We start from the raw sequence: 12939 nt of genomic DNA, 5'->3' as shown, positions 1-12939 counted from the left end.
GTTCAGGTATTCTAATAGGCCCTACAAATATAATCATGACTTTGTGAAAGCTATCAATGCCGCTCAGAAGTCTTGGACTGCAACCACGTACATGGAATACGAGACTCTTACCCTGAGAGAGATGATTAGGAGAAGTGGTGGCCATAGCAGGAGAGTCCCCAGGTAATAAAACACATGTCTTTATCACTAATAAAGATGTTTATGTTGAATACCATCCTCTCTTCCAACTAGCTCTCCCTGGGTTGCCCACCATTTTATTGGCCAACTTAAACTTTTCCTGTTACCTTTTTTCCAACCATTTCCCTCTCCTGTTCACACATATTCTGCTCTCCAAGTCTGGTTTATGGGTTTTGCTTTCACAGCATCTGCCGCTTCCATGATTCCCCTTCCATTTTCTATACCCCGGCTTAGGGCTTTGTCATCTCTTTCCTGCCTTATGGAGCTACCTCCTGCCTCCTGTCTCTTTGTTCTCTTTTCCTCCCTGTCTTCATTCTTAGCCATTCTATAAAGTACTTTAATACCTTTCTGTACTCAGCTATAATTGTGTTACTACTTATTTTCTAATAAATAAATTTAACTTAGTAACCCAAACCATCTAAATTGGACAGTAAATATATATAGTACCCTGACCTGCTTTTAAAGAATATTACACAATTGCTAAAAACTTTTCTTTCATGACCTCCGTTCATACTACTCCCTTTGCCTCAAATACCCCTCAACTTGCCAATAACTGTCAAATTTACTACTTGTAAAAATCTCAAAATTCTCTCTCTGTTTGAAGGTCCAGCAAAAAACCATTCCTTGTAATCAATATACCTCTTTTAACTTCAGCTATAAGTGACATTCCCATCTTTAGCTTATATACTCCATGGTATTACTTTGAGAAATTAGATCATAATACTTTGAATTTTTATAGTCAAGAATTCAGTAGATTTTTTTTTATTCTTTCAAAACTATAGCTGGATCTGTCAGAGTATATAGTCCCTTAACATTTGTTAAATAGCCAACAATGTTTCTGTGATGCCATATCTTGCTTCAGAAGAAACTGACATCACTGAAAGACAGGGAACTGGAAACCAGTAGAGCTAATGGGAGTCAGTAAATTGTGTTGGTTCTTCTCCCTTAGTATATCAAAACATTTCTCAAATTTCAGGAAATGCAATGATTATTTCCTTAATATACTTAAAGTCCTTGGTTCAAATTTTAATGTTTGAACAAGCCACTGATTGGTTAATTGTTAACTGAAATGCATTTCTAACTTTTTATCTATAGACTAATAATTCTAAGGCTCTGGCATTTTTCCACTATGAGGCTGTAGGGAGATTTTTCCTATCTAACTGAGAGCATTCTCTCATAATTCTTCCCCTTTATCAAAATAATCTTATACAATATTTCTTAATGTGTATTCTAAGGAAGTTCTAGTCCATAAGACGCTCTGGTTAATCTAAATTGAAAAATGGAGCATATCACATTCTTTCTCAGATTCATTAGAGTGAAGGAATCATATACTGTGTCGATGTGAGACAGGAAGTTCTTAACCTGTTCAATGAAAGTTCAGAGGAGATGCTGTCAACATTTGAGCCTTGGGAGACTGGAGCACCTGCCCGAAAGACATGAGCCTCAGATACAACTGCTGTGCCATGCACCACGTATCTGTGGAACTCTTTTGTACTCGACTCTTCCCCCTTCCACCCAAGCACCTTTGCTTTTGTGAAGGGCAGGCTACTTTATGAAGGTCTGCTTTTAAGGCTAAGATAAAGAGATGGAATTGAGTGAAGTGGGATATACCGAAACAGACATTGTAGTCTAGCTCCCTAGTTTTCAGTAGCATTTTGTATATAAATTAGTTCTGTTTTAAGAATCTAGTGACATAGCAGAAACTCTCAGAGATTCTTAACATGAAGTTTGAGGAATTTGTGAAACTATGGAGTCCAGAGTTTTTACTAGATTCTTAAAAAATCTGGACCCAAATGACTGAGAGCCAATAATGTATACTGTACCTATAATGTTATTAATTCTCACTTCTCCATCACCTCGATTCCTTTTTCACTCTCTTCATTTTCACACCATTGAGCTTCAGATGTCACATTGTTTTTGCTTTGTCTGTGTTTACATTGATGGGCAAACATTCTGCCTTATAGGATGGTGGGAAGTAGAAAATAAACATTTGAATGTCTGTTGTGTGCCAGATAGTCACTTAAATCTATCAGCATCATATTTAATCCTCTTAATAACATGGATGTTGATGATGATGGTAGTTATCATCATAATAGCTTAGTAATTTGTTAAAGAATTATCAGAAACCAACACTGTTCTAAGCACGATTTTTATAACAATCCTTTGAGTTAGGTGTGCTTATACCCATTTGTATAGGAGTCCATCATAATTTTGTGATGTTAAAATCTTTGACTAATGTCACACTGCTAGTAAAAGGTTAAACCATTTGTAGGAGGTTGGTATGACTCTGAGATACCTGCCATGAAACTATGTTATGCTGCCAAACTTCAATTCCATTTTTATCTTTCATATTTCTTAGTGTATTCTTAGGCATACACAGGTCAATTAGTTAATATTTATCGATTGATTAACTCTGTTGGCCTCTCACTGTGAAATCACAGAAACTGTTTATTTCCTTTCAAAATTTGTTTGCATCTATTTTTTATTCATAAATCTCAAAAGAAATAGCCAAGGTTTATTTTTGGTTTATTTTTTTTTCTACCCTACATATAAAATTTCCATGTGCATAGCTTTTTATGTACATTGGTTATACAATTGGCATTATCCCAATTGAATTTATAGCATTAATATAACTTCCTTGTATTTGTTATGGTAATTTCTATATATTTCATTTCTCTGAATTCTATCTTTTTATATGGTCAAACAATGTCTCTGGCTTAATTAATATTTTAGTGAGAAATTAATTGACATTTCTGTATGAACTATGCTGTCTGTTCTTCACAAATCTCAAGGTTATGAGTGATTTTTCATAAGTGATTTTTTTCTTTTTCTCTCTTTCTTTCTTTTTATCTCAATTCCATTTTGTCTTAGCATATTAACTACTACATCATCTCTTAGAGAAGTGTGTGAGAGAGGGAACTACTTGAGAATAGTTACAGAGGACATGAAGAAGTCCAGAAATAATCTTTACAAGTGACTAAATTGGAACCTGGAATAAAACCAACTGGCTAACCACAAAAAAGTTAGAACAGTGCGGTATGATAATGCCAAGAAAATAAGAAATTCACCTAGTTCACAATAACAGAAAAATAAATGTTACCACGGCGTAACAGTGGTGCCCTACCAAAAGGGTTGATGGAGCATAGAAAGAAGTGAGTTTTCGTTGGGGCTTGTGGGTAGAGCTGCTCTGCGAACAGTCCGTAAAATTAGAAGTCGGGAAAAAACTCTAAGGGGATTTCTTCTAAGCAGTGGGTAACGGGCATTTTAGATAAAAGGAATAGTAGCACAAAGATGTGGAACACAGAGCATTTGACAGACTTGGGGAAACTTCAAGAAGTCTAGTGTGTCAAGAGCTAGAATTCTCTGTTTGTTTTAAATCTCTAATATGGAGAAGCTTGTAAAACAATTTTCTCATTTCCAAAAAAAGTTCTGTTCATTATTCATCGTCCAAGGCAACTCTTTTGTGTCTTACTTTCCAAGCATTTCATATAAGGTCCAGTTCTATAATGATGAAGCAATTTTGTCTATAGTTTATGGAACTACTCTACCTACTTTATACTTAGACCTTTCATTTCTGTGCCTATTTCACTTCTTTTACAACCACCTCACTATCACTACCACCCATATCCTGAGTCAAACATCAGTAATTCCTCTATTTTCTCTGTATCTTTCGTCGGCCATCTTTAACTTCCTACATCTACTTTCTTGGTCAAAATATGTTAAAAGTAAAAGAATGCAGCTGTTGAAGCATACTAAAAATAGCATCACAGTGATACACAAAACTAGTGTAATTTCACAGGGGAAAATTACTAGCTCATGGAAAAGAAATGGATAATGAAAGCCATTTACACAATTTAGTTATGAAATTGACACATTGTATAATAGACACATTATTGTGTTATAGATATACTGTGAAACTCTGATGAAACAAGTATTCTTTGGTTCTGAATCCACATCTTAGCCAGCCAGGTAGTTGAAATACTATAATTAGAGGTTAGGAAATCATCCTTAAAGAAAAGTATATATTGATGTCAAATGTATATTTCCATCCATCCTAGGCCCAAACCTGCACCACTAACTGCTGAAATACATGAGAAGGTTTTACGTTTGCCGACATCTTGGGACTGGAGAAATGTTCGTGGTACCAATTTTGTTACCCCGGTTCGAAACCAAGGTAAAAAAAAAAAATTGTAATTTGTAATTAATTCATTCTGGAACATTTATTGAACGTTTACTATGTGCCAAGCTCTGTGGTATATTCTGGGAATATAGAGATGAAACGGGCATGATCTACTTTAGTAAAGAAATGGAAATGATATGGCCAATGAATACTTACTTCCTTCTTTTATATCCATGACAGGCTTTGGTATTAAATAATCTCTCCAACTGAGCTCGGCATTTCTTAATTGTCCTCAATATATGTTCCAAGTAGCAAATGAAATTAATCAGAGCGATGTAAGTCAAACTCATTTGCCCTGCTAGTAGGAGAGACTCATGTAGAAACAAAGAATTGCATATAACTCAAATTAGTCTTCCTTATGCAAGTGGTTTGCTGGAATCCTTCTTTGCTACCTGTCCTCCCATTCCATGCCTTGACCCCATCATTTAGTCTTTAATTACCATAGAAGCCCAGAAAATGTATCCTTTATATTTCTCTGGTAGATTTTTTGAGCTGTGACCTTTCGGTTCACTTTACATCAGAATATGACATATGATGGTAAATATTAACCTGGTTTCCCGAATGGTGGCCTGGGAGCATAGCCAAGATTTACCAAAAGTATCACTATAATTGCATTTTACTAGTTATTTTCAGAAATTGGATACGGTATGAGTAGATTTAATAATTTTTTCTCTAATAGCACTTGGTAGCAAATTATCTTGTTATCCTAAATTTTAGCCAACAATGACTTGGAGAATCATTTATATAATAGGTTTATTACTTCTAAGTTCATTTAGAAGATAATTACAGTACACATGACTGATTTGTTACTATAAAATAGGTGTAGTATTTGCTGTCTAGAAACATTCTGATTAGTGTCCCCTGAGAGGATTATAAATTAATAACACCCAAAAATAAATTGTTCTTTCCCTTCCCTAAAAATTCAGTGATAATCAGCCTCTCCCACTTATTAGCATTCACCACTGATCCTTCAGTTCTATCCTCACTGAGTTCTTGCAAAGTGTTTTAAATTTACAGAGCTTAGAACAGGTCTTGTAGCAGCCAGTCAGCAAGTTTCCTGTCCATCTGACACCAGAGGTTTCATCTCTTTGTCTTTCCTTGTACCAGTTGTTCTGAGACTCTTGAACTCTAGAGAAAGTGTGGGTCTTGAATCCTTCCCTACCTTCTCCCTTTCTGGGAGGGCTTCTATGGAAAGGGGGCATTGGAAATGAGAGAAATTTGAAGGTAATTGAGAAATTAATGGAAAGTGAAATTAAAAGTTTGATGTTAAGAGAGGGTTAAGATTTTTCTCTATCATCAAGCAGATTTTTATAGAGCATCGAACATGTGTTAGAAAATTTTTTTTAATAGCTGAGGATATAAAGATTAATATGACATGGTTCTTGTCCTAGAGACTTACAGTTCAGCAAGACCTGCAAGCAAAACATTAAAATGCAATATGATAACAGATTTGATAGTGTTTTTAAAATTCATTGAGAGCATAGGAAAAGGTGGAAAGAAAAGTTTAGTTCCACTCACTTCCCAAAAGATGATTGATAGTGATGAGACAGTAATTCAAGAGAAGAGAATTAGACTTTCTAAAGCCAAATATTCTTTGATATTGGTTTTCTTGTAGCTTAGTAAAAACTAATATTGTTTCCAATGTTCCATATTCTTTGAGTGTTATAAATATGAATTGTACAGACAACGGCAATTTAAAAACAGAAATTTCATAGATTAATTCCTTTTGAATAGATCCCTCATCTGCAGTATTTTGTTAGGTACTTTAGAAAATAATGTACTTACAGGTTCCTCTTTTGATTTTCTTTGGGTTTTCTGTAGTTTAGGTTGAGAAAAAAGTTATTTTCTCTTCCTGCTCATTGGGCTTCTTGGAAATTTCCACTAACTGTAAGAATACCAGAGTTCTATATAACCCAAAATTCAAAAGTTAGCCACAGTTGAGGGAATTCACATCTTTTCTCTCTTTAAAGAGCAAATCAGGATTAATGAAAAAAGAAATAGTGGGAGGGCACATGAGGTTTTACTTTGACACTTGAAGACAGCTTTAGGCACCAGCCTTATAGCTATATTTACTTTAAAGTGTGAGAGGGAAGAGAGCTAGGAAATTGGAAGAGATGGAATTTCTTCGTTCTTCTCCCAGCTCTCCTTTATTTAGTATATCTTCAAGAAAGAAAGAGAGTGTCTCTTAGGTTGCATTAATTAGGCAATGCAGAGTGTTTTCCTAATGTTCAAAATCTAGTTCACTTCAGTTGTGTTCTAATACTGATTATGCTATTAGAGCTGGAAGGCAGGACCTTAGACTCTGTTCCACCCTATTTATTTGACACACAAGATAAAAAATGCCAAAAAGATCAAGTGACTTTCCCAGAGTCATATTGCTGAGTGACAAAGCAAGAAGAAAGGGGAAAAAAGAAAATCTTCACTACTTACTCCTAGTTCATTGTGCTCTCTACTGTCGAAAGCTGTAGCTGAACACAGTTAAACCATGCGAAAATCATATTATCTGTTTGAGATTTTAGAAATTTGATTACTGCAAAGCTCTTTCTGGGCCAGATGTACTTCTCATCCTTTATTGCGTTGTAGTCTTCTTAAGGAGTAAGGATCCTTTTAGAATCTAGATTCTGGCCTCGACTTTTGAAAAGAGGCATTAATTAACTGGGCAGCTGACATAGTCTTCTGGGAACTACAGGGGCTTGAGAGAGGTTGCCCCGGTCCTCATTCCAGTGATTTCCTCTGTTAACAGAGCACATTCTGAGCTCTCAAATGTGCATGTGGCTTGTCCCTCACACAGTGCTAGATGGTCAGATGATGAGAGTTTAATGGTTAATACCAAGAGAAGTTATTTCTTTGGCCGTTATGGGCCAAGAATGCTGGATAGCCAAAATGGGGCCATGTCTAGACTTTCATGGGATGTTATTTATTATAAGACCCTGATGTCTCATGAAAGAAACACTGGCTTTGGCTATATAGTCGCTTGTGAAGTTCTTTGACATTCAGTTATTTGAAAGAGAGTTTCTAAAGATAGTGTTATTTGGATGGTTTCAAAACAAAAATGTGTAAGTTAATTTTGGTCTGTTTAGTAACTAGATGGCCAGGAAAGAAAATTTGAAAAAACTTTAAAGTAGATACAGACCTATAAACTGAAAGGGACACTAGGCCGGCATTGGGAAACACTTAGGCACTAATGCCTGCCATCTATTAGCTTTGTGATTTTGGACAGGTCATTATTGCCTCTTTCTAAGTCTTCAGTGTATGCATTATCAGATGGGTAGGTTGTACAGCTAGATGAATTCCAAGGCCCCCTTCTAACTGTTTCTCTTCTAATCTTTATAACTTAGGTGATCCCTGAGCAGCAAAAGCAGTATATGATCTGAATAAATCTGACATGTTTATGGGGAAAATTGGAGGGAACATCAAACATGGTAGAAGTTCAAGGGTAGTAGGGCTCTAACAGACTCTAGGTCCAGGACCTGTGGTATTGTTGGATTATTTAGAAGGTCTGCCTCCCGTAAAACTTAGAAACAAGTAAAGGTCAACTGTTTCTATTAAAGTCATTTTCTTTCCTGGATGTAAATATCTATTTGTTGTTCATAAATTAACTATTCTTTCTGCAAATATGCATCGAGTTCCTTCATCTCATCAGGCACCAAGATGAAGAAAACAAATTTCCTGTGAACACTCAAGGAAATCCACAGTTTAGTTTGAGGAAAACAATATAAGTAATGCAAGTTTAGGATGTTGAAAGCTGAGCATAAAGTATCCTGGATTTTCTTTGCACTCAGGGAGGGACATGAATCAATAGTTATCTGGAGAAGGGAAAAACAGTGCCTCTGATTATACTTTGAATGCATAATGTTCTTTTGAATATTTTTCTGTCTAAGAAAGGCAGTTACTAAATTACTAACTTCAGATTTATTAAAGAGAACAAAGGCAGTGTTCTCTTTATGTAGAATTAGTTTTTTGAATTGTAATATTGTCTGTTCACTAATCTTATTTTATGTGCATAAGGGAGTGCTCGCCATTCAGATAATTTGATGACTAATGTTAATAAAGTGAATAACATACCAATTGTGCATAACTGCATTTAATACCAGTGTCTTGGATTTGGTACAGGCATATCTCCATGTAGAATTTATATCAGTGGCGGAGTGAAAGAGGCTATGTAATAATAGAGATATTAAAATTATGTTCCTTTCTTTCTGGAATTGTAAAATAGAAGTCCATTTTGTTACATGCACACCACATTTTTTTATACGCACTTATTTCTTTTACCACACATATTGAAGAAACAGATAGAAAAATATTATTGTTCATGCTTATTACCTCAATGCAACATTTTTTTCTTCTTTTGAAATAGCAGCTATGTTCCTAGCATATGCTTCTTCAGTAAATTTATTTTGTCTTTGCCAGAGCATCCAGGTATTAAATAAAACTGGGTTCTTTTCTCTTCTCCCTGCCTCCATTCAGCAGCTGCTTTTCATGTTTCTCTCTCCTCTTGGTAACACTTTTCAGGAAACCATGGCTGCACTTCTGTCACCGGCTTCTGCTTAGAACTAGTCTATTTTTAACTTCATTACCGCTATCTGCCTTATATCTATACTTCCTCTTTGATCACCTTTAATAATATCATTATTACTGTTACTTTTCTTGGGTGTTTTTGTATTTTGCCTCCTTGACCCTGGTTAAATCCACCCCTCTGCAATACGCCCACCCATACCTGAGCCATTCTCAGGGCGAAGGAGACAAAATACAAAAGATATCTGCTCTAGAGATAATTAAAAGCTCCCCCCATAGTTTTCTCAATCTGATGGCTTAGAATATCACAGACATAAATCATTTCTTCATTATCACTAATACTACTATCAAATGCTTTGCAGAAGTTAGGAGTTATTTTTTTTCCTCTTAAAATATTTTCAAGGAAAGCCCTATATAGTAACATTTGCCTTTTGATGAAAAAGTTGAAATCTTAATGTTTGCCCATGATGTCAATAGTGTTTGTTGATTGACTCTTCTTCATTGTGCTCATCCTATGAATAACAACAGCAACACTCAGTATAAATGTATTAATGCAGCTCATCCACTCAGGTTGTTCTGTTTCTTTGTCAGTGCTTCAAAGATCTCTTGGGTTATATATCTTTCTTTTCCATCACCAGCATCTTGTGGAAGCTGCTACTCATTTGCTTCCGTGGGTATGCTGGAAGCGAGAATTCGTATACTAACCAACAATACTCAGAGCCCAATCTTGAGTCCTCAGGAGGTTGTGTCTTGCAGCCAGTATGCTCAAGGTAAGTGTTGTATTTCAGGCTCTATTTACCTATGTGTAGTTGGCCACTGTTGGCAAAGGCAAAAGGATGGTGTGGTAGAGAGAGAACACTGTCTGTCATCAGAAAACTGTGGTGCAAGTTCTGGCTCAGTCTCTCATTAATGAGTGGTTTCTTATGGAATTCACTGTGCCATCCACAAAATGTCAATAGTTACTATATATCGAATGAGGACTGGCTCTTAGGAGCTTCTTATATATATTATCCAACCACCCAAAACCTTGAAAAAGTAGATATTATCTCTAATTTATTGACAGAGAACAGACATGCAGTTGTTCCATAATACTCTGAAGGTCACGCAGCTTCTAAGCATTAGTTTCATTTTAAACAAAGGTCTCACTTCAAAACCTAACCTAATTCTTATTAAAACCATAGTAACACTGGTTTCTCTTTAGGAGAAATTTGAAATTTTGTATGTACGTTTTCAGATCAGGGCATATGTAATGCATGTAGAAAGCCCAGTTGTCGTTGATTTAGGGGGAAACATTCTCATTTTGAAGTTTTCTGCTGGCAACCCCAGATTTGGCCACTAGAATGTCTCTCAGTTCACCAGTAAAACTGCCGAATGATAATTTGTCAGTGAGCCTTTCGTTCTTCCTGAAGTACTTATTAAACACTGACATTGTGACTTCTAGACTCTGGGGACTGTGATGTATCAAGACAGTCCTTCCCCTCATGAAGAGCTATCGTGTGATATCTGGATATTTAATAATGACAATAATAGCGACTTCTATTACTTTTACATGAAGTCACTAATTTAATCCTACAAGGGAGGTACTATTGCTATCTATATTTTACAGATAAATAAACGAAAGCACAGGGAAGTTCTTTATACAGTTTTGGATTTGAACTTGAAAGAATAGGAAATGGGACAATTTCTCCTGTGCCCTTTACTAATAAACTGGTAATAACTCTGTGTCATTCATCCTCAGGCTGTGAAGGTGGCTTCCCATACCTCATCGCAGGAAAGTACGCCCAAGATTTTGGGCTGGTGGAAGAGACGTGCTTCCCCTACACAGGCACTGATTCTCCATGCAAACTGAAGGAGAACTGCTTCCGTTACTACTCGTCCGAGTACCACTATGTGGGAGGTTTCTATGGGGGCTGCAATGAAGCCCTGATGAAGCTTGAACTGGTCCATCATGGGCCCATGGCAGTTGCCTTTGAAGTCTATGATGACTTCCTCCACTACCACAAAGGGATCTACCACCACACTGGGCTAAAAGACCCTTTCAACCCCTTTGAGTTGACTAATCATGCTGTTCTGCTGGTGGGCTATGGCACTGATCCAGCCTCTGGGCTAAATTACTGGATTGTTAAAAACAGCTGGGGCACCAGCTGGGGTGAGAATGGTTACTTCCGGATCCGCAGAGGAACCGATGAGTGTGCAATTGAAAGCATAGCAATGGCAGCCACACCAATTCCTAAGCTGTAGGATATACTTCTCAGCATTTCATACTGATCACCATCAGTCATTAAAGGGGCTGATTTATTCACAGACTGGAGACTTTTACAGCAGCAGTTTCAGAAGATTACAAATAGATTCCTATGAAGATTTTTGCCTTTAAAATTAAAACCACTCTGATTTTAATATACCTTCCCATCACCACTGGCCTACATTTTTCTAAGTACTCAATTAAATGAGGTTTTTATGGATGATGGTGAGCTATGCAGTACTGGATTTTGCTAATCTTTTCTAATTATTCAAACATGTATTTTTTTAAAATCTATATAAAATCACAAGAAAATATGGCAATGAATATTAAATTTTTAAAAAGATTTTTGTAAATGATCGAGTGATATGTATTATTTGCGTTCATTAGAGAATTTTCACCATTGACTCCTTCAGTTACATTCAGATCCACTTATGTTGCTTATATAAGTATTTTAAGAAGAAAAGGCACTTGAAGGTATTTCAATTTAAAAAAATACTATGAAACTTTATGATAGGAGATATGTTCAAATGATGACTAGTGAATGCTAAAATCATCCCCTGGATATTTGATGAGCCAAAGGCCATAGTGAAAAGAAATAGAAGTTTTGATAAAAATCTGGATATTTGGTTAAACCTTCTTATGGTGATCCTGCATTTGGAAGTATTGGTTGGTCTTCATTGGGTAAGCAGTAATAGCTTAATTAGCAGAATATTAGCAATTTAGATTTGAACAGATCTTTAAGTCTCCAAGAGTTAGTTCACAGTGAAACCTTTCTGCTTAGTAAATTGATGGCATCTATTGGAAATGATGAGTTAGACAAAATTAGTTGGTCAGAGCTCTAAAACATAAACAAGAACCACAAGTCTTCTGGAGCTGGAAGACACTGAAGAGATCAGGCAACTTAACCTTTTTGCACAGGAAAAGAAACTAAGGCTTAGAGAGAGGGCAAGTAACTGATCCAAGGTCACGCAGGTAGTAAAAGATGGAGTTTTGATTAGAACCTAGATCTAAGTTCTATTCTCCTTGAGTGCCTTAGACACTGAATCTTAGCATTTTCCTCTAGAATATTCGAATCACCAGGGATACTAGATGGATGCATACTTGGAAGTTTCACTTGACACGTTAAGTCTGAGTTTTATTTTAATCCTCATACTTTTTGCATTGCAATTCACTACAATGACATTTTTACTCTCCTTGAACTGAAATGGCATTCCAGGAATATGCTCATGTTTAAGGTGTTGCTTCTTGGGCTTGCTGGCACACTGAGACATACCTTTGACCTTTTCACCACAAGGTAACACAGAAGCAGACACTCTGAAGGGCAGGCATAGCCATAGACCTGATCATCTGGAAAGCCTCCAAGGAAGTATATATATTTTTTGTTACTGTTACTGATCGAATGTAATTTTAGTCCTATGCTACGCCTAACCTTATCGCTATGTAAAAATGTAATAAGACTTTGAAATCAAGCATGAATTTCTTTTTCTCTAAAGTTTATAAAGGTACCACCTGTCAACTTTAACAGATAAGATTTTATTTAACACGTACAATGGAATTTATCCTCTGGTGTTCTACTGGACAGCAATCAGCAGACGCATATGAGAGCAAGTAATGAAGATGCAGAACACTCATAATTTTGCACAATTTTCTGAGGGCCCTGCCTGAGCTCTGAAGGGAAATCATTGCCAGTATCATCTATTAAGTACTTTAGAAAATATAGAAAACCTAAAAATGGGTGTGAACCTAACAGGCAATGAGAAGCAGCTCTTACAACCTTGATTAGTTGAAGGTATGAATGGTATGAAGAGGCCCAAAGTCTTCAGAG

At 36.2% G+C, this 12939-nt stretch overlaps 1 protein-coding gene across 1 annotated transcript in view; it reads left to right on the top strand.

Moving 5' to 3' along the window:
* Nucleotides 1-12636, top strand: part of CTSC (cathepsin C) — a 35286-nt gene extending 22650 nt beyond the window's left edge. Inside the window, exons 4-7 of the mRNA XM_011363276.2 lie at nucleotides 7-162; nucleotides 4236-4351; nucleotides 9511-9642; nucleotides 10611-12636. Coding sequence (XP_011361578.1) covers nucleotides 7-162; nucleotides 4236-4351; nucleotides 9511-9642; nucleotides 10611-11113 — 907 coding nt within the window. The 3' untranslated portion in view covers nucleotides 11114-12636. The remainder of the gene's footprint in view (nucleotides 1-6; nucleotides 163-4235; nucleotides 4352-9510; nucleotides 9643-10610) is intronic.
* The last annotated feature ends 303 nt before the right edge of the window (nucleotides 12637-12939 follow it).

The sequence above is a fragment of the Pteropus vampyrus genome, unplaced genomic scaffold, assembly GCF_000151845.1.
Source record: "Pteropus vampyrus isolate Shadow unplaced genomic scaffold, Pvam_2.0 Scaffold84, whole genome shotgun sequence".
NCBI lineage: Eukaryota > Metazoa > Chordata > Mammalia > Chiroptera > Pteropodidae > Pteropus > Pteropus vampyrus.
This window is presented reverse-complemented; position numbering and strand designations above follow the sequence as displayed.